Source organism: Apostichopus japonicus, chromosome 8 (genome assembly GCF_037975245.1).
Source record: "Apostichopus japonicus isolate 1M-3 chromosome 8, ASM3797524v1, whole genome shotgun sequence".
NCBI classification, from domain to species: domain Eukaryota; kingdom Metazoa; phylum Echinodermata; class Holothuroidea; order Aspidochirotida; family Stichopodidae; genus Apostichopus; species Apostichopus japonicus.
In genome coordinates, this window is record NC_092568.1 from 38,953,488 (window position 1) to 38,979,228 (window position 25,741).

General features: G+C 35.9%; 1 protein-coding gene across 3 annotated transcripts in view; it reads left to right on the forward strand.

The window, feature by feature from the left end:
• Nucleotides 1–25,741, forward strand: part of LOC139971931 (protein numb-like) — a 63,483-nt gene that overhangs the window by 14,465 nt on the left and 23,277 nt on the right. For 2 of the 3 annotated variants that reach the window (XM_071978781.1, XM_071978780.1), the window contains exons 2-5: nucleotides 10,274–10,496; nucleotides 14,104–14,178; nucleotides 19,070–19,144; nucleotides 24,974–25,114. In XM_071978781.1, the coding sequence (XP_071834882.1) occupies nucleotides 10,274–10,496; nucleotides 14,104–14,178; nucleotides 19,070–19,144; nucleotides 24,974–25,114 (514 nt within the window). Of the gene's footprint in view, nucleotides 1–8,292; nucleotides 9,118–10,273; nucleotides 10,497–14,103; nucleotides 14,179–19,069; nucleotides 19,145–24,973; nucleotides 25,115–25,741 lie in introns of those variants that run through there. The other variant, XM_071978782.1, reaches the window with a different exon arrangement.

The window sequence follows — 25,741 nt, forward strand, 5'->3', positions numbered from 1 at the left end:
CTCCAGATAATTTGTATTAACTTTGCTCAAAAGTTTTGTGATATTTTAACTGCAATACAACAAGATTGGCACTTGGGCTGGCATATCATGGCAAGAGAAGTACAGTACTTACACGCAACATAGGACCCCCTGTAGTAATTCAACGTTAATAACCAAGTGCACAAGCCTGTTATCATTGATCCCTCCAATTGACATGTTTTTCTTCAGCTAGACTTGTGTGGTTGCGTCTTGCTTGAGGTGAACCTTTCCTTGGCCTTGAACCAAACAGTGGGTAGATTTTTGAGAGTCTGTGTGAGATGTCATGATGGAATCTTGTGGCTTAAGGCTGCAAGTTTACATTGTTGTGGATTACTATCTTACATATAAATGTGGTAAAGCCTACTAGAGAAGAAATGAAATTGTTATCTTGACAGCTGGGGGCATTCCCTGACCTAAAGAGAAGGCAGCCTAAGGGAAGGCATGGATATTATGATACCATGTAAATTACCAACTCTGAGAAGTGACACTGTCATACATGTTTAGTTAAAGCTTTGGCCTCAGTATTCTTGTTTCTTGAACTAATTTTAAGTCTAGTGTGATGAAAGTTTTGAAGCTTATATACCTCATATAATTTTTCCTGGTTCAGACTTTTGATGTAAATAAGAAACAGAATATGTCTTCAGGTAGCTTCTCTGGAACTTTCATCTTATTGGTTGAGTACCTAATTGTACCAAAAGATTGTGGCCAGCTCAGAACAGATGGCGTAATGTGCTAAATTTCTATGTTAACTTTGCAAGCCTTGTAATTCCAAAGTGTGGGTTACAATCCCCATCTCCCCCCCCCCCCCCTCTCCAAAGATGAAAGAACACCCTTGAAAAGTCAACGAGGTAGAAGCATTTTAGCTGTTAATTACTCTTAAAATAGAAGAGTTTGTCCCCTGATAAAAAATCAGATGTTTATATCCTTCAAAGACATCTAACACCTAAAACAGGGTATTCAATTTGTAATCTTGTATTCAATTAAACACAGGGGTGCCAGCAATTCTTTACAGTGAAGGTTAATCCCCTGTGTGTCCCCATCTCATTTATGGTTTGGTCAATATGGTTATGAGTTTTACTCACTGAATTGAGTAGGTTTGAGTGAAAAGCCACCTTAATAGTTGCATTGCGTGTCGTTGTAGGCTCGTTGACTGGACATATTTTTCACTGAACTGATGTTTAGAAGTAAAACAACAGTTTATATTGTAACAGGTGGAGGTGGGACCATATGATATGCAGTGGACAGAGTAATTGGTCAACTGGTCAACGTGTATACACGTGTGTCCCTTTGTGATGCCCTGGCTCCTTATACTTGTACAATAAAATAAGTTTGAAAACTCATCAAGTGTAAGTTGCATAATTTTTAAAGATGGAATACATGTGTAATATTCTGAAGATTCCCCTTGGTGTTGGCTGCTTTGTTTATTGGGCAGGGTCAAAGGTTATTCAAGGTAACCAATGGCCAAAATATGAGAACCTTGTTAACAATGTGCAGTAACTCACAAAAACAAAAACATAGCATCATGGAGTACATGATATTGTAGTTTGATGGAAGGTGCTTCTTTATGAGTCATATCCTTTACATACTGTAGTTTGGTGGAGATCAAAGGTCATTTGAGGTCATCAGGAGGCAAAACCTCATTATGCAAGCAAATGTAATAATTCCAGCTGTCTTATGTTTACTTTGATTTTGGCAGATTTGCTTCGGAAAAGCGGAAGAAGCCAATCAGGTTTGCCAATTAGGCCCACTTCCCCAAAAATGTTTATTCAAGCCCGGCCTCTCGCAGTGAACAATCCCGGACGGTCGCTTATTGCTTTGGAAGAATTATGTCCTCACATGACACGCAATTTCATAGCAATAATATGAATAAAGATTTTGTGGTTTGCATAAGTTCACGCCCCTCTTTGGAGAAATGTCCAAGACTTTTGTATCGGACATATCCTCGCAGTAAAATACAGTGCACAAGCACATTCATGTTATGCAAAAACGGACTCTGAGGTATGTACAGTTTGCATGTGAGAAAAAGAGTGTTACAAACGACTTGGCCAAGACTACTGCGTAATTGGTGTGCTCTCATGGAAAACAGCTTACAGGACAGTCTACGTAACTTGTTTTCTTATTGTCAGCCCCTGCTACAGTATATCACCAAACACTGATAAATATGCCTCTGGCCCAAAAAGCCTTTCTTCCAATGTAACCTAGAGATGTAAAGATAAAGAATTTGTCTATAGGGTATTAACATATATATATTTATATTTATACTGTAGCATGCCTACTCTGATAAAGTTTCAGGGTCAACAAAATAAAAGTGTTCTTAGTTCTACAGTATCTCTTCATTTTAAAACAACTTTGTTATTAATAATCCAAATTGTCGAAATGATCACATCTGGTAACTTGGGTACAGTATCTACGGAGTCAAAACAAATCCATGAAGGCTAACTAAGATAACATTCACTTTGATCTTTCTTGAAATGAATTTTACCGGCAGATGACAGGTTGTGTGTTCTTAAATATCCAACGCAGTAGATAACAAGGTTTATTTAATATAGTCCAACAACTTCAGCTGTTCACTTCAAGATATTTGTGTCAGTAATTTCCATTTTCAAGTGAGGTTGGTATTTTACATGATGTGAACCTTCTTAAAGTTGACAATTGTGAAGATTATGCACAAGTGGTCTGTACTTGAAATGGATAAGTGAGTGAAAAATACAATCTGCAAGGATTTTATCACAAGTGCTGTATTAATGTACAGTTTTGGAGATCTTGGGTAAATATTAGCAAAGAATCCAATTCATTTACATATATTCAAGAATATTTTATAGGGTTCTGCAGTATTATACCTGAGTATGAAATAGTACATGTAGACTTCTCATCAAGTTAGAAATGATGTGTAGGATATTTCAATAAATTGTTTTCAATGGTTCTGTCATCTTAAACATAACTTGTACTGCCAGGAGGAAACTTGTAATATAATCACAGTGTTTGAATGATGTAATTAAATTTTAAATGTCATGTTGCCTGCAATTGGACTCTGTGGATTTGAAACCTAAGTTGGGACTGGAATGTTGAGTATGTTCCACTCGTCCATGAAATGAACTACAACTAAATTGATTTCATTTTCTGAGTCCATGTGAAAACATGGTTGTATATAGGGTAAGGGTTCAATTTAATAAATCAAATACAGTTGACGATGATTGACAAATAATGCACACTGCTGGCTGGCTGTTAATATCAGTATATATGTGGAAACTGGGGAATATGTGAAAGGGAAGGAAGAAAAACAGAAGTCCTGATAGATTTACCTTATTAAGTTTTAGGCACTCCTCAACTGATTTTGGCAGCTCCCCCTCTTCTCCCCCTTCCCCCGCCCATCTACTGCCCATTTCATTCCCCATTCTGGTTTACTGACTGAAAGGATGACTGGAGGTACATAATGTATTTCACATGTTGTAGACCAGTCATAACCACTGCTATCTGTCCAGGTTGTAATTTCTATAAGTTTTAATATTTGAGATGTTTAAACAGCTGGGGTTCATCAACGAAAGTGACTGCACAAGATATAAGTCTAATATGCAGGCCATTTGGTCAGTTTGACAGGTCTATGCAACACTAAACTCAATGGCTTAAAACCAAACTGTCAGGCCTCAAAATGACAAATGTTTACAACATTTGTCAAACTTTTTCCAGGACAAACATTGTTGATTGTTATCCAAGAATACCCTGTTGTTTCAATGGAATTAAAAGAAAATGAAACAATGGGTTATTAAGGTAAAGGCCTGCACAGAGGAACCAATGTTCTCATCAGTTTAGCCTTAAAGGAGTTAAAGCATATTTTGAGATTAATATATGTTGAATTTTTTGAAAACCGGAATAGCTATAGAAACATTACTAGTACTCCTTTTTTTTTTACATATAACATAATCATAATTCTACTTAAAGTCATTCCTTTATATGAAAAACTATCTAGACACTTATGAACAGAGGGTTCAAGATGAAGTATGGGCCTTGAACAGGTCAGTATACAGTGATTTTATCCCTTCAGATGAAACACAAAATTGAATTAAAACTGTTCAAAGAGACACTTGTGGTTTCAACTGTCAAGTGACAATACAGTTTACATGTGTCATGTGAAATTTGTGTGGTAAAGTTAATCTGTACAAGTGTAGTTTTCAGTGTGCACATGTGCTACAGAATATATTCCATGGGATTATTGATTCTTTCTAAGACATTTAAAGACCATTTTCTTAGTAGTTTTAAATCTGAAAGTTTGATTTAGTTGTAAATTAAATAGGTATTTGCTATTGCTGCTTGTGGTTCAATGTCAGAAGAGTTTTGTATAGTATTGATACACTAAGTTAAACAGTTTGAGTTACCCACTGACGCCATTATATCTTTGATGACTGTTGGCCAGGATCTTAAGCTTGGAGTTCTCATGATTACCAGTTCTGCTGAAGAATATAGTTTATGGAAGAGAACAGATATTTTCTTGGATTAATGATAACAGTTTCCTGTTTCTAATTGCATAGCCTCCATAGATCTATAGATGTTGTGAGGGTTTGAAGGATGCTGGCTATCATCTTTAAGTAATACTGGGCTGAGGCTGTTCTTCTCTTCTTAACTTTTAATGATGATTAAATAAACTGATAAAACTGGACATTTCTCTGTAGTGTTGTAGATCTTACCATGAAGTCCCCTTCCATGTCCCTCCTCCTCCCCCCCCCCCTCCCACCCTTGGGCACATCGCATTTCATGTAAGAATGAACATACTCTAAGTTAGGGCAATGTGTATACAGCTACATTGGTTGAATTTCTTTATTCCATGGCCTTGTTGATATGAAACCTAAAAAATAATGTCCATTTACTTTATTTTTTTATATATATTTTATATATATATGGGGGGATTGAATAAACAAATTATTTCAACTAAATAACATTGTCCTCTAAAATTTTGTTTGGGTTATCAACACAATTGTCACCATAAAGCAACTGGTTGGGTAAAGAACTACTGTACCATTCATTTGCAATAAAGCTGTACACTGTTACTATCTCATGGTCATGTACCGCATAACTTTGGCGTGCATCAGAGTCAGGTACCGTTGGTACATACAGGTACCTGTACAGAATTCTGTTATATTACAAAGCTGATTATCAACAGGTATTGACAAAGTTTCTACCAGAGCTATTCAGGCTCATTGTTTGTGAAGAGGTTTAACAGACAGGCAAAGGGTCAAAGTTCATGAGTGGATTTGACTGGTTGACAATGGAGAGGTAATCTTTAGTTGTGCATACAAATTGTGCTGTAGGTGGAGAATCCCTGTGCCATAGAGGCTATTTGATTGCAGTATGAAAGTTGGTTAATTCTACAAGAATGGCCAACTGATCCATGAGCGTTAGATGCAGCTTAGAATGGGAGATGGCTTAATTTGTTTGAGCTTGTGAATCAAAGTTTTGTCTCTTTATTGCACTAGTAAAAACTTAACATTCTTACATATAAACTTGGTGAAGGACACTGCAGTAACCAGTCTATGTTGTATATATATACACATGTAGTGTACAGCAAACCAGCCCTTGTGGTTGATGGTCTTAAGCACAGCTCCACATACTTCATGAAACCACAGCAGTATTAAAAGTATTGTTCACAGGATATCAGACAGACATTGTGTTTTTAATTTTGTAGAATTTCTTAGAAGGTTACCTTTCATGTGGTCAAGCATAATGGTCCTGTCTTGGATTTTTGGCAATTTCGGATGGTAGATTCCATCATGAAAGTCAACTGGAATAAAAAATAAACTTTCATCAAATTTTTCATTTCATCAGCATGCACAATATTACAATTATTAATGAAGAACACATGTACTCTGTGTACATTGCAAGGTAAAATGTGTCAGAAATATGGTTCGGTAGTTTTTCTCTTGCATGTGCTGTACTCAAAGCATCCGCATTCCCATCTGAGCCTAATATAGAGTGGAATTGCTAGGACCAACCCCTCTCCTTCTACCCTTTCCCCTCTCCTTCTACCCTTTCCCCCTCTCCATCCTCTCCTCTCCTTCCTCTCCTCTCCCTCCTCCCCTCTTCTTCCTCCCCCTCCCCACTTTCTCCTTCCTCCCACTCCTGTAAATGTAATCAACTTCCAATTCAAACAAGTCTATCATTTAGACTTCAGTTTAAAGGATTGGTTCAGGTGTTTGACATGTCTATTTTGTATGAAAGAGCACAAAAAGACAAAAAAAAACAGTGAAGAAACTACCATGATAGCATGCTCTGTTAAGGAGATATGACACTTTGAAGATATCAACATTTCTTTGAATCCGACTGGTGTAGAAAGACTTATTGTGAGGGTGTGATGTCACATCCTCACTTCCTTAACATTTGTGAATATATTTCTTTAAAAATTATTTACATATTTTAACACATTTGAAAATAATATAATCAAAAATTCTTCAGATGTTTAATCTCAAATACTTCCTTTGACAAATATGAGATCTCCTGACATATCTTTTGGTAGAAAGTCATGAAATCTCACAAAATATTTAGAGAAAAAAACAAAGACTTTTCAGGAATGTGAGGATGTGACATCACAGCTATAGTCAGATTTCAGCAGTTTCTACACAATCTGATAAAACTTTTCACTTGAATATCTCTTTAACCGAAAAAGATAATTGAACAGTTTTTTCACCATTGTGTTTCTTTTATTGTCCTTTTTCATATTACATAAACATGTATGACAACTGAACCAATCCTTTAAGGTAAGTTTTATCTTTAAAATGATAAATTATCTGCTCAGTAATATTGCAAAAAATTGTGCTACTTGTTAAATGCTATGAGAAACCTAATAGAAAGGTTCTTACATAACAAAAGAATGTTTCTGAAGAGTCAGAGATAAGTGTGCGTGGGAGGAGGAGGGGGAAGATACTACATTGCAATTTAAGTGGCAAGAAATAAAAAATTTAGTTTTGTTTATTTAGTTATCTCATATAGTCTAACATAATGAAAGACACTAAAGTTGTTTTAATCAAACAAGATCTAATGACAAATACAGTAGAAAGTTGATACATTGTTTTAGTCAACCAAAGTAGAAAGTGTATGCAATCTGCCCAAGTTCAAGCATGAATTACATACTGTACTACAACAAATCCATTTATTGCAGTATTGTCTGTTAATATGCTGAGAGTTTTTGTAAGCGAAGAGTCCAAAAAGTCAACAATAAGATGAAAGCAAACAGAAACACTGAACAAAGAGTGATTCAGTATCACATGTATCTGCAGTCAGTCTATTGACTACAGTGTAGTATGGTGTTTGAGCCATGCTCCATTTGAAAATAGTTTGATTCATAATATTAAATTTTAATCAATTTAGACATTATGTTGGACATGAAAGCTATCAGAGTCTAACAAACATGCATTCCATATCTTTAACACTTAATTACATCATCAATTCATCAAACGATGAAGTTTCACGGTCGTTTCTTAGAAATTTATTAATTCAAACACTAGCAATTTGAAGCAGCTTTTTGAGTTTGATCACTCAATTTACCCAACCTAACTGGTACTTAAAAAGTGTATTGAATTGATTAAAACTATAACACATCTTCATACTGCTTCTTACTAAATGAAGTTAAATTAGGGACCAATTAAAGGAGTCTTTTAGATGCTCAATGTTTCTTCACCAAAACTGTTTTATTGTTTAATAGTATTTATCAAATGTAACGAGCAGTTTGAAAATGTTCCCAACTTTTCAATATTTGGAAGTTATTTTTACAATTGAAAGTTTTTAATGGTCTTCTTTGTTATGCGATTTTAGTTTTCAATTAGCGTAGAAACAAGCTGCTCAAATAGTTGTGTGTAATTTAATACCAGCAAATATCATGCATGATTGGCAATGCCATCATGTGGCAAATCTATATATGTAACTTAGTAAATTTCCAAGTATATACCAGTTGAGAAAGATGGATCAGTTTAAAACTTCAGTTAATAAGTTGAATTCTGTGTAGTACATGTACAGTATGTGCATCAAACTTGTGTCCATAGAAATCCAAATGTCAGGCTTTCAAATAGACCAGCCTAGCTGCTGCTGCTGTTTGCTAAGAGTTGTCTAATGATTCATTGGAAGGCTCAGTAACCAAGCGTTGCGATGATTCAGCCATTAATAATCATTCCAAACCATATAGCCAATATTATATCTCTGTGCATGTGTGTGTGTGTGTGTACTTTTTGCAAGCTGTTGCTAGTTGTTTGCTGTTCATTATTCATACAGGGAGGATACTTTATATCATTCTGGAGTTTGATCCAGTAAAATCTGTGACAAAATAATCTTCAGGATTAAAGTTCAGGACTACAGTATCTCCGACATGTAGCAATATATAGCCAAACACTTTAATTAGGGGTTTCTTGTAATTGAGCTGTTTCACCGCCTTGCCACGGCCAACTGCACTTTAATTTTATAAGTCATCCAGTTTTTGCAGCGGTGCGTGAAAACAAAGATGACATTATGCATGGCAACCAAAACTAGAAAGTGATTGATCTTGAAAACGCAACAAAATAATTTTTAACCGCTACTTTTGCCTGTATGGTGTTGATGAGACCAGCATGTGATACAGCTGTTGTTTATGTGCCTGCTATATGAGTTATAAAGGTTCTGGAAGAGTAAGTGAATCATAACGCTCTCATGCCTGTTAACAAAGGTAGGCGTTTCGTCGTCCTAGCTGCTCTTTGTACTTGACAGAGATATTCAATCTATAGAGAAGGTACAGCAAGGTCTGATGTGAGAGCATGCATTCACTATATTTTAAAGGATGCTGTGCAATGTACAATGGGATCTTTGTGATCTAATGAAAGTGAAAATTGAAAATATAGTGTTTTGATGTCGCATATACAATAGTTTTTATCATAAAAGGATTCTGTATGCAGTTGCAGTCTTTATGGCCGAGTTGCTAGGCCTCAACTGACACATATGCTGCACACTGTCGGTACAGTACATCTAGTAGTAGTACTCGCTGTTTCAATTCTGTGTGGGGAAGAAGCAATCAACAATCTATAAAAAGTTCTTTCTTTCTTTTTACAATTTTGGATGTGATTGGACTTTGACCTATTTTATCAGAAGGTAAGTAATTCAGTGGGTAGGCCCAAAGGCAATGAAATGTCTGACCTCAGGTTGTTTTAGTTGGTTATGACTTTGGTTCCTAGCTTGGTCTCTCATGAACAGGGGAAGAGTCCTGCAGTATGTATAAATGGTCATGGTCATATCAGGGAGCTGCTACTCTGACCAGGGAGCTGCTACTCTAATGTACAGTAGCAGCAGCTCCCTGGTCAAATGGTATTTTTAATGTATGCTGTATTGGCTCCAAATTTGCTAGATATTCAAATATGGTCACCTTTGGTCAAAATTCTTAAACTGTTTTAATTACAACCTTGGAGGAAGTTTTCCTCACTGGAACATTCAGTCATCTTGAGTGTTCCTTAAAAATGTCTGAGAACGATTTGGCGCATAAAGACCTCAAGGAAAGTACTTTTTTGAAACCTCTAGCAATTATAGCATGCTATTATTTGGGGCATCTACTGACTACCTTTAAATTTCAAATTTTGTGTATATTCTGAGTTGTGGTAGGGACAACACCCTTTTTGTAGGAAGGTGTAATGAAGTCATTGGTACTGCATGAAGCTAGTGCAGTGATCCTTGATTACTTGCAAAATAATACATCTTTGAAGTGGTTGAAAGGTTTGAAGAGTATCAGCTGATACTGTACTGTCAGTCTTGTACAGAATGTATGTCCCGAAACAGCACTAATTGACACATTGCACTACTATTGCATTATTTTCCTTATAGGAAATGTAGCATCTGCTATGATAGAGTGAATCATTAATTTTTCAATAATTTTTCGATATTTTTTCTCCCCTTTTTTGGGGAATAAGTTGTCTTCGTTGCTGTGGAATTTTAGCATTTGAGTTCAAACCTTCCTAAAAAATAAAAGTTCAATTTAAATAATTCATTTTAATGCCACTCTTGATGTCGTTACCTGAGGCAAAGCATTAGGAAAGGGCTTGGAATGGGTCATGGTTAGGTCAAAGATGACCTGTTATAATTTTACCCCAAACATTGTATAATATGTATCATATCATTTCATGTTTTGTTTTAAATTTGGTTGATTCCGAGAGTACAGATCAAATATGAAGCAGCCTGCATAATTTACAGTAACTCTCCTTTACTGTATCTAGTCACTTCTTCTTTACACCAAATTTATGAAATGTTTCTTTCACAGGCGTTTCTTTTTCGGTGGTCGGAAGCGGAGCTCTTCGGCTCCTAAGGCCATGGAGCCGCCACCAGAGATGCCCAAACGACAGAGCACTATAAGGAGAAGCATGAGGCGGATTCGTAAGAGTTTTAAGAAGAAAGAGGGTTACGTGCCACCTGCCAGTAAACCACACCAGTATGCTAGGGATGAAAAAGCAGTAAGAAATTCTGATTGCCAGTTCTATGTGAAGGTAAGTTGGTGAACTCTCTTTAAATGTTCTTTGGAGATGCAATTATTCTCAACTTATTAAAGGAGAAATAAACCCTAGCATCTTCTGCTCAGAGAATACCATTTTGCAGTAGGCTCTTTTCCACAGAAGCAACACGAATGCTTGAAAACATTTAAAACTTGATTAAGTTGTCACCCATTGCATTCACCATTGTTGTTTGAATTTGGACAGTTCCCTCTGGTTTCGTGACATAAGCAAGCCACATATCGCATTTCAACACATAGGAAAAAACATTTCCTATGCACCGTTCATGATAACTAATGCAATATCTAGTCAAATTTTTCTTCCGAAACACCTTTCCGGGCAAGATTGGGAATTGTTGAATAAAAGAAAACATGCATTTGGACTTGACTGCTATCAAATCGAGCCTGCATACAAAATGGAGGAACTGAGACAACGAGACCTAGAGCTTGCTAAACAGACCGCATCCGTGGCAGACACTGGCAGTTACTATATGATGCTAGTACTGCCAACACTAGTAACAGTTCTGTGACGGAGGGGCAAGCCATGGGCTTTTGTAGGTTCCTTTTTCTCTGGAAACCTTTTCCCGTCAGGAATAACATTTAATATCGTCTTCCCTTCCCTGCGCCTTCCTCCCCTCTCCTGTTTACACAACCAAATGCTTGGCACTCCGGCATTATGCACCAAGTTCCGAACAATCTGTGATAGCAAGAGTTCAATTCATATGCAGAGAGGGGAATTGTGTAACTTACGATGTGGCTCGCTGATGTAATTTTTGAAGCGCCCTCGTTACATAATGGCCGTCAACACAGTAGGTGTGAAAAAGTCATTAGAAAATTCCTGGAAATTTGGGGAAAGGTAGTTTTGACTACAGTAGTTAGTTATTTCACAGAGGGTGTGAGAATATTAGTCATTGAGGTCACTGCATAACCCCAGACCTGTTTTATTTCTCCTTTAAACAAAATATCTAGAACTCAGTGGCAAACCTGACTTGGACGGTTGTAACCATTTTCCAAAGTTCTCAAAATGATATATCTCTATCTTTGACAAGCACTCTGTATAGAGAAATATGCTAGTGAGTGAATAATGATCTCTCATTCATAGGCTTCAACCAGTATTTGGTTCTGAAAGTACTTTGGCCTGATTTAGACTTTGAAAATTGTCGCATTTTGCAGTCCTTTATGTCTGGGAAAATTGCAGTGGTCAGAGATGCCCAGAAAAAGTTGCTTTAATTTGGACCACAGAATGATGACAACTATAAAGTAAACTAACCAGAAAAGAAATGTATCCTTTACTTCACTAGTCATTCTAGTTTCTTGTATCATTCATGGTGACTTGTAGAGCATATACCAAGTGCTACCACATGTTGAAGGAACACTTCAACAAACAGTAAGGAATCCATAGTAGATTTCGGTTGATCTAATAACAAACAATAAAACTCAATACAGTAGTTTATAATTTTTTAATTACTACACTGTTTTGTAGTCTGTCAATGCATACTGTTATTGGAACTGTGTCTAGTCATGCACACATGACTACACTGCTTGGTTTCTGCCAGCTGTCATAGCGAAAAACGTCTCATGTTGCTTTTTCCCATTTTGTAAAGAAAGTTGCTTTTTTACATTAATTTTATGCCAAACTCTGAATGATACTTTTCAATTTAGGGCAGTTCAGATGAAGTGCAAGGCTAGGTTAGCGTCACTGTAGTCTGCTTTGCTAGCTGTAACATGGATGCATGCAAAAAGATATAGATGTATCTAGGTAGTTACTCTCAAAATATTATTGTACATTATCTACCATATAGGCTTATACCGAATTATCGACATTGCAGGCTCTGAATATCTTCATCAGAAGTTATCTTGACCAATGTATTTACTTCGCTCCTCCCTTACCTGTCTCCCACTCCAGTATTGCACTTTCCCATCTACCTAACTACACATTTGGAATATTTTAGCACTGCGCCCTCGTTCCCTAGGCACCGCCCACCAACTCCTCCTTCCGAATCTACCAGCCAGGAAGAAACACCAATGTAACTCCTTACTTGATGGATTAGTGAGATTACTGCATAAATGAAACTGACATATTCAGTATTTACTTCACTCCTTGCTTACCTGTTCCCCACAACCTTAGCACTCTCGTTCTACCATGCCTGTGTAACAGCTGTAGGGTTATTTTTAGCATAATTCTCAACAGTTTTCATGGACTCTCCTTATTTTATCAAAAAGTTATATCAACGAAATCCTGTAACCCCACCAATAGTACGTACAGATATCACCACATGTCAGTGTTGTAGCCAATTTATGCACTACAGGTATAAAAAAAAATTAAAAAATTGTCTGGTATTTCACACTGTTGCGATACAGTATGAAATTTGCTCGCAATTGAAGTGAATTGTTCTAAAGTGCTATAAAATATTACTTGAAATCAGTTCTTGCATTGCATTAATATACCTATACGTAGAAGATGGTAGAAACGGTATATACAGTTGTATCTGAGTACTAGATGTATACTTAATAGCCACAGAGAAAGCCTGTCTGTGTAAGAAGTTATAGCTGAGTCTCTATTGAGACACTATGCTACTGATAACAAGATTAATCATGCTCTCCCCTTGGAAGCACAGTCCCTAACCTTTAACAGTCTGGTCCATGGTGGTAAATGCACTGTAGGCAATAGACCCCTGTATCAAATCAATACACAGACTGTGTTTAAATGCTAGAACTGTAGTACTCTGTGAGAAAACCAACCCTGATTAAGCTTTACCTTCCATCTAATCAAATGACTCAGTGCTAAACACAGTGGCATTCTTATCACAGTATGGTTTCATATGGAAATGCATGGAATCTAATGAAACAAATATCTGAACTTGAAGTTCATAGCTCGACATGCACAGCTATGGTCTCTTGGGTTTAGAGAAACCTTTGTAATACTAAACAGTGGTCATCAGGGGGCAAATTACATCAACTGTAGGGTTGTAACATAAAACTTGAAAACAAACTCTCAAGCTTTTCATAGTGTAGGCCTATTGTTTGAGCTATACTATTATGGTAAACATATTGGATTTTGCTGATCTGCAGTGCTATTACAAATGTCCACATATATTTTTAATACACATGAGTGGCTACATTATTTGTTGTTCTCTGTGTAATACAGATCATCCAGTTATGGGAAGGGGATAGGAAAATGACTGACAGTGCAACCTTGAATGTTGAATACTGTACAGACATACAGTAGTTCTGTCATACTGCAGCATAACAACTATAACAGCTCAGTCAAAACTCTGTCAGAATTTGAGGCAATTTTACTTTTTGCTAGCTGCGTGCACTTAAGAGGAAAAACTGCCATGATGTAGATTTGCGGTACATTTACACTCCCTTCACATTGAAAAGATTGTGTGATTTCACATTGTCATGACTGACATCATCTTCTTGGAAGGAACCGAAGTTGGAACTAATCTTTCTCGGTAAACTTAATAATTTGTGTCTTCATTGAACCATTGTTAATGGAAATGTATATTTAATAAAAAAAGGATATGACCAAGCTTTTGCAAACTTTTGACACCTTCAATACTTTATGTAACCTATTAAATGTCTTGTTTATCTTTTGCCAGTACCTTGGAGCTGTCGAAGTCTCTGAATCAAGGGGCATGAGCGTGTGCGAGGAAGCAGCAAAGAGGCTTAGAGCGGTGAGTTCTAAATAATCTAGTAAGGTGGCAATGTGTGGCAGGTACATCATATTTAATTTCACATATAACATGTACAAATGTATAATAAATATGCTGGCACCTACAGTTGACTCAGGTATTCTGTTAATGATCACCCACTAGATGCTATATTGTATCCCATCCTTTTAAGACATTTTAAAAGAAATTCATATACCAACTTGTGGATTGCCACCCCTCCTCACCTGCCACCCTTCCCTCATCCTTATATACTGTATTGCTACTTGTTTCAAGCAGTTTTGATTTGAATGAACCAGGGAGCTGATACTACTCTAACGGTTCGAGTACTACGTAGCAGCTTCCTGATTGAACACTACAAACCACAATAAGAGTAAAATGAACTGCAAAGTACACATTCTGGGAAACATTGTTTTGAAGCAACAAAAAGACTGTCTAAACCCTGTCTGTTGTCCTTGATGTGTCACCATTCCTTAGACATCTATAGATTATCCATTGAACCATGGATACTATTGAAGCAGTAACAATTAATAAACTGACATTCATCATATCCACCATGGTATGGTAGCACTGTTGGCCTTATGTATCTTGATTGCTTGTTATTAATGCAATACAGAATTTTGTTGTGGGGGATATTTGTCACTAATTAAATGAAATATGAAATGTGGCAATCTGCACATGAAGTGGATTTTGCACTTTATGTATCAAGTAATTGGTGGTGGAGCTCAATTTTTATTGCAAGGAGTTTGCACTTTTTCTTGATGTAATGTGTGATTGTGGCTGGTATGATCGTTAATATAAACTATATTATGACATATTGTGGAATGCTTTTGAAAAAGATTGAAGATGTGATGTCATACTGTATGCATACATGAGTAATACCTGAATTAATGCTATTTTCATGTGGGTATGTCAGGCAACAGAAGATCGAACTTGCATTGTGAGAGAATCTATGTGATCGTGGTGTGAGCGTTTGTTGTACAGTACTGTATATATATATTCTTTAGAATTAGCCTGAAGGTAACAATAAAATACCACAGAAGAATAAGAATATGTAGAAAATGTTGAATGCCATTTGATTATTTGTATTCCTTGTACATATGGTTTTCATCACATTGTGTAATGTATAATTTGTGAATGACACAATTGTAGTGAAGGATTGTATTCATTAATATTTTAATATGTTTCTTCATTTAACTGTGTAATTAAGTTATAGGATTTTAATGTTGCAGGATGATTCAAACTATAACATTCTTAAACTGAGTACATCCCATATATTATGAGATTATAGAGTCTCTCAAGAAAAATCGTTAAAATATCATTATAGAGAAACTCAAGAAACATCATTATAGAAAAACATCATCATAGAGAAACTCAAGAAACATCTTTATAGATAAATATCATTATATAGAGAAACATCATTATAGAAAAACATCATTATAGAAAAACATCATTATAGAGAAACATTGTTATAAAAAAAACTCAAGAAAGATCATTATAGAGAAACACCATTAGAGAAAAACAGAAAAAATCATGAAACATCATTATAGAGAAACATCATTATAGAGAAACTCAAGAAACATCATTTTATAGAGAAACATCATTATAGTAAAACTCAAGAAACATCAGTATAGAGAAACATCATTATAGAGAACATCATAGAGAAACATTATAAAACTCAGGAGCATCATTATAGAGAAACATCGTTAAAGATAAACTTGAGAAACATCATTACAGTATATTTATAAAGAAACATCATGATCTAGAGAAACATCATCATAGAGAAACATCATTATAGAGAAACATAGAGAAACCCAAGAAACATCATAAATTATGAAGCTGATTTAATTCAAATCTACTATGTTAGAGTGAACAATGAGAATGTTGCATAAATATTCCTGATGATATGATGTACAGTAGCAAATGAAGTCACACAATTCACCCAGGGAGGTGTACATGTATGACAGACCTGGTGCCTTTTGATTTTTCACCTTTGAATACCAGCTACAGTATAGCCTGTCATTATGTATATGGGTTGATCGTATTCATTCAAACAACCCTGCATGCTAAACTTCTCAAGTATAAACTTGCCACATTATCCAGATATTATAATAAGCATTTAGTTCCTCCTAGTATATGCCCCTGGACTGCCCCGTTTGTCCTGCGCTATACCAATGTGCTCCAGATTATGTTGACAAGTTACTGGCTCTCCTGTCTGATTAATCGGTTTCTGCTCAAGAAGTTTCTCTAAAATGACGTCCGCTTTCACAGTTAGTCTGCTAAGATTTGTGAGGAAAAAAAAGAAAGGAATCAATACTGCAAAGCATGGCCAATTTACTTTTAATTTTCTCAAACTGTGTGTGTAGTGTCTGGCAAAAACCACCTCTGAATATGTTGATAGTGATAGACTTACTTTCTGCCCAGAGTCAATTAACTGCTCCTGTAATTGGAACAATTATTCATTGCTTCTGGCCTTCGTTACAAATGCAATGAGTGTTCATAACAGCGTGACCCAACTATGTAATGTAGTCGACATGCTAGTAGTTAGGCCTCAAATGCTTTCATCTCAGTCTCAGAAAGTTTATGCGAAGAACTTTATTGAACTTTAAATGCTTCATCTTTGCAAAGACTAACCAAGTGTTTGCCCAAAATTGTACAGAAGCTTTGTTTTTGCCATTAGCGGTAGGTGTGGTCTCTGATTGACTTTGGTTGCAAGGAAGTATACTAACTCAATCACATTCTCAAGATGCCCCGGTCAATTTTGAAGCATTAGGGGACAAATTGTTTTGGTTCCTTCCAGGTGACTCTTAACTTTTCCATTGCCATTACCGTTTCTTCAGTGCTATTCTTGATGTATGATGATAGTTGAGGATTGGTCCCAAATGGTCTATTTATAATTACCGTAGCCTGTAAATCATGTACTACTTGAAGACCTGAATACATTATAAATAAAGAAAGTGTCAAAGTTGTCCAACATAAGATGTACAGAGCTTAAAATTGTTCTTGTAAATGTTAATGTTACCTGGATTTGATGCCATTCTGAGTAAAAATGTCTTTGCCCTCCCAAAACTTCATTTGTAATTTCAGAAACCTTTTTTACTTTTGTCAAAGATTTATGCATGTACGCATATATCAAAACTCTACTCAAATATTTTGACATAGGATAACATAGTCAGTTGATAGCCCTACATGAGTACATGTAGATCATGCCCCATCAGACTTTACAAGTAAATTTAATTTCCCAAAAGGATTTTGTGCATCATATACAGTACTCTTCGATCAAGTTGGTATGCGACTGATGTAGGCCAAGTGATGTGACATTTATCCAAAGCTGTGCTTCCTAATTTTGATTCTGAAAATGCCCTTGTTTTGCTTAAATATATAGTGCATGCAATATTATTATTATATTAATGCAGCTCGTCACTACACACTGTGCAAACTGACTGTTTCATCATAGATAATCAACTCAGTTTCAATTAATATTCTCCTTGATTTAAAGGGAGATACTGCTTCAAAGACTACCAATTGTAAGTTAATTTTCAAGCACAGCTTGTAGGTTTTTTCAAAGTTTTAGTGGCACTGTTAATCAACTAATTGCATGATTCATACCATCTGACTTTGAATTTATTGTTCTTTTTTATCAAAACCTTGAAAGTCTGCCATTATTCTACGTCCAATCAACCACTGACTAGAAAGTGCAGTGAATTACAAGATCATTCAAACAGCAAAAGAGAGATAGTGCGCAAGACTTAAGTGATATTCATTTCTGTTATTTCAGCCAGCTGCAATTACAGACAGAAGCTACGAGCTGTCTGAGCTTTAAGCGTACCCCCCTGGGAGGATAATAAGTTACCATGGTGACTCACTAAAGCATCTTATTTGCTGCTTGTTTTTATGAAGTCATCGCTAGTAACTTCAATATTAGAATAAAGAGCAGGAAATTGTCAGAATGTCATCAATTACCTGCTTTCAACAAAGGATACATTTCCTTCTTCATCGTAAAATTATGGAGAAAGCTTTCTGTGACAAGATGATGGGTTTATTGGCCAATGTTATATAAGAAGACCAAATACCATGAATTATGAGTGTACCAGTTATAATATACAGTACAATATGTACATAAAGTAAAAGGTTAAGATTTTGAAAGATGTTAGGTTAACTAAAGTTAGCCTGCAGTTTGAAAGGTATTTTTGGAAGGTGCATGTTGCCTTAAAATGCAGAGCTACTGGTCAGTGTGTTATTAACAATATATACATATTTTAATGTGGCAAGTCTTCGTACTTTATGAATCTTGAAATATCTGACCAAGTTGATCTAAAGAATGCAGATAGAACAGCTAGGAGTCAAAGATAAATGACTGTTTATTGTCAGTCAGAAAAGCTCAGTCAGAAAAAGTCAGAAAAATTATTCAGTCAGAAAAGCTCAATATTGGAGGGTTACATTAAAGACTTAACCTGGAAAAAGGGTCTTTGTGCATGTAAAAGCAAATGACTGTTGACCCAGTTTTGTTTGTTTTTCCTCATTTTCCTCATTATGCAATTAAAAACAAAATCACGCAACTGTCCACGTCTTCATTACTGCAGCCTGACAGCATCTGTTGCTGTTTATGCTTGAAGACATACATGTACCAACACACTACATCACTTACTTAGCATTACTGTGCATTGTACTGTTGTATCTATTACATTATCATGATGACAATTCACACAGCTCTCTAGCATAAAATCATCTGAACCATAAATCTGTTGATTTATAGAAGTTTTAAATCATTCCCAGAAAGCAATATGCTTGTAGTTCTCCTATGTACTCAGACTTTTCAAGGTTATTCCAGCTGGATGATTTTGATAATTTATGATATTGTCAGAGTGATATTACCTCTCCTTTTATATCATTGCAGAATCCCCAGCATAAGGTCAGAGCATTGCTCCAAGTCTCTGGTGATGCATTGCGAGTCGTGGCAGAAGAAGGGCAGGTAAGCTAAATGCTGATTTATTAAGTGTGCTTCAGTAAACACAAAATGACAAAGAAACTACTTGCATGGGGTGTTCATTGTGACAAGCATTAAAATGATGGATGAATACAGTAAGTTACTGGTAGCCACATTAGTAGTGCACTTATATCATGCTCAGTGTAATAATGTGCAGTATGATAACATGTATGTAAGACTTAGCATATATTTTAACAACCACCTGCCAGGTGCATTTCCCCAGTTTTATGTATTTTGAGTATCTAGAACATTATAAATATTCATATCATATCGAGATTGAAACTTCCTATGCAAAGCTTCATTGCTCTCACAAATTTTTATTCAAACATATCTAAGGGTCATCAGTATTGCTACCCCCTTCCTTCCCCCTCCTCCCCCTCCCCCACAAATGTCTACATGTTAAAATAGGCTAGACATTTTCCATGGTGCTTTCCAGCCCCCTCACAATTATTCTCAGCCATTTGTGAGTGTTAAAATAGACAGTTAAATATCTCAGTGTGGATACCTACCTTTAAAGACCAACTATGGAGACTTTTCGATGAACATAAAATCCCACCATTTTTCATGTATGTAATCCTTAACTGACTCCAATTACATTGCTGTAATTAACTTTACCAATTTCGGACGTTAAATAAGTGAAAAATGGAACTAAAAGTCAGCTTCTATTTCAGACATTCCTGAAACATTCCTAAGACATCAGGTGACCATGTGACGTCAACGTTTGTATACCTCACTCACAACTATACTTTTAGTGTGTAAAGTCGTATACTTGAGCTGCCAAAAACATCAACGATATTACTCCTTTTTCCTCAAAATGCCACAATTCTGTGTTGTTGGAGGTTGCAGTTATACCTCATCCAACAAAAGCATCAGCTTTTTTAGATTTCCGAGTAAAAGAACCGACGTAAAACGCCGCAGACTTTGGATCATTTTTTTGAGATCCACGCGGAAAGATTTTTCAGCACCCGGAGTATCTCATGCCCATGAGTCCACATGCATGACCCTGCTTCTGTGTATGCTGCAAATGTCTCATTCTGTGAAAATTATATACTGTCGATAGCTGTGTCGGACCATGGTCGGACATAGCTAATGTGAAATTGACCGTAAACACGCCCTGGACGTCCTTACATGTAACATTATATCACGCAATTGACAGTAATATATTTACTGTAAGAGATGACCGTATATATATACCGTGCCAAGGGTATAGCATTGTTAGTACATGTACGGTAGTTAGTTACAACTCTCGCCGGCGTTGGCTCACAGCATGTGTAAATAGCCATGTTAGGATTTATCTATTTCATTTGTTGTATTCCAGTATCGTGAGTTCGTGATACATGTGTAATATTGTCCGTTCTGTTTATTCCGACATCTGCATGGTCCAAGGAGTTGAATAAAAACGGTAGTATGTAGCGATCGGACGTTTTATTTCGTTAGTGACTGTCTTGTGATTGTGGGATGTTAGTACTGGTCAAGGCCTGTTTCAACTAGACCTTACTCTATGGAATTACACAGACTCAGGGTAGTTTTTCGCCCAGGATTGAACAAGAAACGTGGATTAGGATATTCACTGCTAAATTTGTTTATTGACAGGATACTTTTTCTGTGTTTGTATACTTTTGGATATTAAAACGAGTAAGTACTATGTAAGTATATTGTACCGTACGGACCTATTGACGCTACGCCATGTAAAAGATGCCTCCATTTGAGTGGAAATTTTGCTAATAAAATAAGCAATTTAACTAAAATTTCTGCTTATAATTGTCTTAAAACTTGTTGTTAACCTTCATGTGTTCTTGTTTTAAGCTAACAGCTTTTCAAACGCTCGAAATTGGAAGTCAAAAACAGTACAATTGTTCGCTATCTGTGTACAAACAGTGCCTATATCAGCGTTTGATTTTCGCGGTATACAAACTTTGACGTCACACGGTGACCAGAGGCTCCTTTGGGTCAATCTCTGTTTTCAGACATTCCAGAGGTTCATGTCACGTGACTACCCAAAATGTCCATTTTCGTGGTCGTTTTTGATGGGTTATAGTAGGTTTTCGAAGAATATTTTTTACACATGTTGATTATGGGTATGTAAACTCCTAAATTAATGGAAAATCTCAACAACAAAAATTGCCTCCATATTTGGTCTTTAAAGGAACGGTATAATATTTGCAAAAAAACATGAGCATGGGTGACCATTATTTGACTTTCTAACATATTTGGGGGCAATACTGTGACCTAATAGTCTGTTATGTTTGTAATGAGTAACCTAATGAGTAACCTAATGAGTGACCTAATAGTTATGTTTGTAATGAGTAACTGCACAAAGGCATGAGTTGTTAAATCGTCCAAAAACTCTATCTGTCTCTCAACTCTTCATGAGTGGTATCCATCATTAAAATTTAGAAGCTGAGCTAGCTTAAATCAAACCTGTAGGTAAATATAATGAATCATGTTGAAAGCTGCTTGTAACCAATAAATCATTAGTTTTCACCATTTGAAAGGATTGCTGTTTTCCCTTACCTCAAAATGTCAAGCATGGTACAGTAGTTCAGTGCAAATGCTAGGCCAAAAAACTGTGCCCAGTGATTAATATGTCTAGTATACATATGCTCATTATGCAAAATCACCAAATTACCATACAAGTAGAAAGATGAATGCCACTTTTGTATGCATACAGTATCTTATTTCATTCCGTATATATATGAATAAAATTAACCATATGAATATAAAATGTCTAGTGCAAAATGTCAGTTACACTCAATAATTTCTTGGGATATTAATTAAAACTGTGGTATTAACCTTCTTCAGATTGTTAATTGAAATTATAGTCTAAATAAGGGAAGATGATTGGTTCTTGGCAATCTACTGTACTGGTTTTACTGCAATATGTCAGCTACATGTATGCTATTTTGAACTAATTGATATAGCTCCATTAATCAGTTTCATGACCTTAATGATGACCTCTAACGAATATACAATTCATCCTTGATGCATCACTAAAAAAATGGCTTGGCCAGTGCTCTTTTAGGTGGTTCACATGATCTGAATACCAATGGAAACTAAATTTTCACTTCCATTATAAGCATCTTAGTACTGAATTTAATGACTGAATGAATACTCAGCTGTGAGTTGAATTGAACTGGACAATGGGACATAAACTTCAATTAACTAATTGCTGCTTTCCATATTTGTTAATATTTGGTGTGTTTGTACAGAGGAAACCTGAGCTAACTTGCAATGTGCAAAATAAATCATTTTGCAGAAATAAAAACTATATATACTGTCTGTGTCAACTATAAAACGTAAAAGGCTCACCAAATGAGACAATGTCCAGTAGACATGAGCCTGTGAACTGGGACTGTAACTTTACCATGCTGTTACAGCTAGTATTACATGCCAAAGTACAGCAACAATTTATGCATATTAGATGATCAGTCAAATACTAGTTTTCATAATTTACAAGATATACAGTTTAAACCATAGACAGCATATCTTCAGAACATGGACACCTGGCAGATGTCAATTGTAGTCAACCTGTTCTTCAAAATTAGTGACATGTGTTTTCTTCAGCTCATGAGCCATACCAAGTAGAAGGAATTTCATCAAAAAGGGGGAAAAATCCACCTACTGTATATATATTTATTTAGCCTCAGGAACCTGCATGTTTTGTCTTAGCCTAGCTAGCTTGATAAAAAAAATAGTGAAATCAAAATGTATATAGCCCATGTCCACGTAAAAAACCCAGATCTTGAAGTACCAAGTTAAGAGACGGGACTCTGGTGAAGACAACGCCAACGTCAGATGCCGACTGATACAGTACATGTTTAGTCTTCTTTTCGGAAAGTTTACGTACAAGTGATGATCTCTTGAAAGAATGTCTCGGGAAGAAATTCAAAACACTCAAATTCTTATAAATGCATGCTGTGGACGGGAAATTCTGGTTTTCAAGTGGTCCAAATAAATTCAATTTTTTGGCCGGGCACAGGCACTTCACAGGATGGTTCATTTTCAGCAAGTCTAAGTCATTATCTTCTACCCTCACATGGTTCAAGTGTCCATACGCAGCCCTCTTGTGCTTCAAAATAAGTGACTTTTCTTCATTTTGAGTGCTTTTGGCCAAAGTGAATTCATGTAGAATTTCGTTTCCGTCAGTATATATGCTAAGTAGTACAGACATTAGTCATTTCCAAAGGGCATCTCCAAACATGGTTTTGTATGGAGGGGTTGGGAGGCATTTGTGTTTATCGGTATAAATAGTAACTGGTACTGTACATGTCATTGGTCAGTATTTTGGTGATATGTGTTTATTTAAGATTTCTGTCATTGTAAAGTAGGAATATTGGGAGGACTGCTATACACTATGTACATGCGTGCGTGTGTAGATTGATTATTAGATCGCCAAGTAGAACCCTTGAAATGTTGAAGTATTCTTCAAATTTGTTCCATGACTTTGACTTCCCATCCATCTTTCTTACCCAACAGGCCCAACTTTACAGATTTAATCAATGTAATTTTGCTCTAAATTCTGTTTGTAAATTAATCAATTCAAATTACATCAGATCATGGAAAAACCAGGATGTTTTCTAATGTTAACCATGCAGTTAGAACTTAACATTGTTAACTATCCCTTCCTTTTTTCCCTTTCATATATTATTTACATGAGCAGTGAAAATAAAGACTGTGATGGATGATATAGCCAAGGCCATTTTAAGTCATATAATTAGTAAATCCAGTGTTTTTTGGGGGTTTTGTTTTTCTGTGTCATCATTGGTAAACCCATCTCTAGTACAGAAGTTAAAGAATTTAATAAATCTAGAGAAAACCATCCCAAGTCAAATATATTTGGCTCAAGGACATCATTGATAGACTTGCTTACTGTAAGTCTTCATTTTTGTGTTTGATGGGAATGGAAAAACTGATATGAAAAGGTTTTAAACTTTAATAGAGCCGATTCAAGGTAGAACGTGTTTGAATATCACAAGTAAATTTCTATCGATCACCTTGACCAATATTCATGGTTAGGTTTGCTTCTCATTCAAGTGCCAGCCTGTAAGGCAAGACGGAATTTACTGAACAGGATTGCAAGGTCTGTTACCATGATCAATGAACAATTTGGTATTTAATACTTAATATGTCAATATTGATAATCCATCGCTAGAGATACTGTGTGAGGAACTACAAAAACAAGAAGGCAAATAACCGACACAGGACTGGTACTAAAAAACAAGAAAACAAGCACAAAAACAAAAACAAAAACAAGAAAACACAAAACGATTAAAACTAATAAATTGTCAACTTTACTCTGTAAATCATCTAATGACAGCATCCAATGATTAACTCAATACTACAGTAGAGCAGACTGTTGTTGACAAAGCCTGTGTTGACTGCTCATATTAATTCATATTTCTTCCTATTTCTCCTCTCCCACACCAAATTACAAGGCTGTAAAATGCAGCATGTTTGAGCATGTTGTTCATATCCTGTCTGAAAAATTCTGTCAGTAAATTTTCAAAATTCTTCTCTTTGCTCAGTTTTTGCTGGATTAAATTTAAATATTTCTGACATTGATGTGTTTGTTGGGAGATCTAAAATTGATTGTTTGAATACAAAATGCATTCATAGCTCTGTTAAATTTAGTAAAATTATGTATAAAGCAGTAAAATCCCAGAGATGCGATTGAAATTTTGATTTATGTTTTTATTATTATAATGACAATTTGAATGTTGGCTTTAATACAGTAGATCTTTTTCCAAACCATTCTGTCCCTGATTAACTACAAGCAGAAACTTAACTTTCCTTTTCTTCTCTGCATCTTTCCAGGGTTTGCTTGTGGACCAAACCATTGAGAAGGTTTCATTCTGCGCTCCAGACAGGAACGATGACCGTGGTTTTGCGTACATTAGTAGGGATGGAACAACAAGAAGGTGGCTTTGCCACTGCTTCTTAGCTCTCAAAGAACCGGTAAGAATCCTCAAACAATGACAGTTATTACTTAAACAAGACTGGAAGCAGTCACCCTGTCTGGCTGAGTATTGAAAACGGTTGTCTTTGCAATTTCATGTCTGTGTGCTGTAGAGTATTTCATTGACCGTTTCGCAGCTTGAAAATCTTATGTTGTCTTCTGGTTAAATATTGCAAAAATTGATTTGCATTCAAGAGTACACATGAATGTACATTCAAGAGTACACATGAATGTGCATTCAAGAATACACATGAATGTACATACAAGAGAACACATGAATGTACATACAAGAGTACACATGAATATACATACAAGAGTACACATGAATGTACATACCAGAGTACACATGAATGTACATACAAGAGAACACATGAATGTACATACAAGAGTACACATGAATGTACATACAAGAGTACACATGAATGTGCATTCAAGAGTACACATGAATGTGCATTCAAGAGTACACTTGAATGTGCATTCAGTAGTACACATGAATGTGCATTCAAGAGTACACATGAATGTACATACAAGAGAACACATGAATGTACATACAAGAGTACACATGAATGTACATACAAGAGTACACATGAATGTGCATTCAAGAGTACACATGAATGTGCATTCAA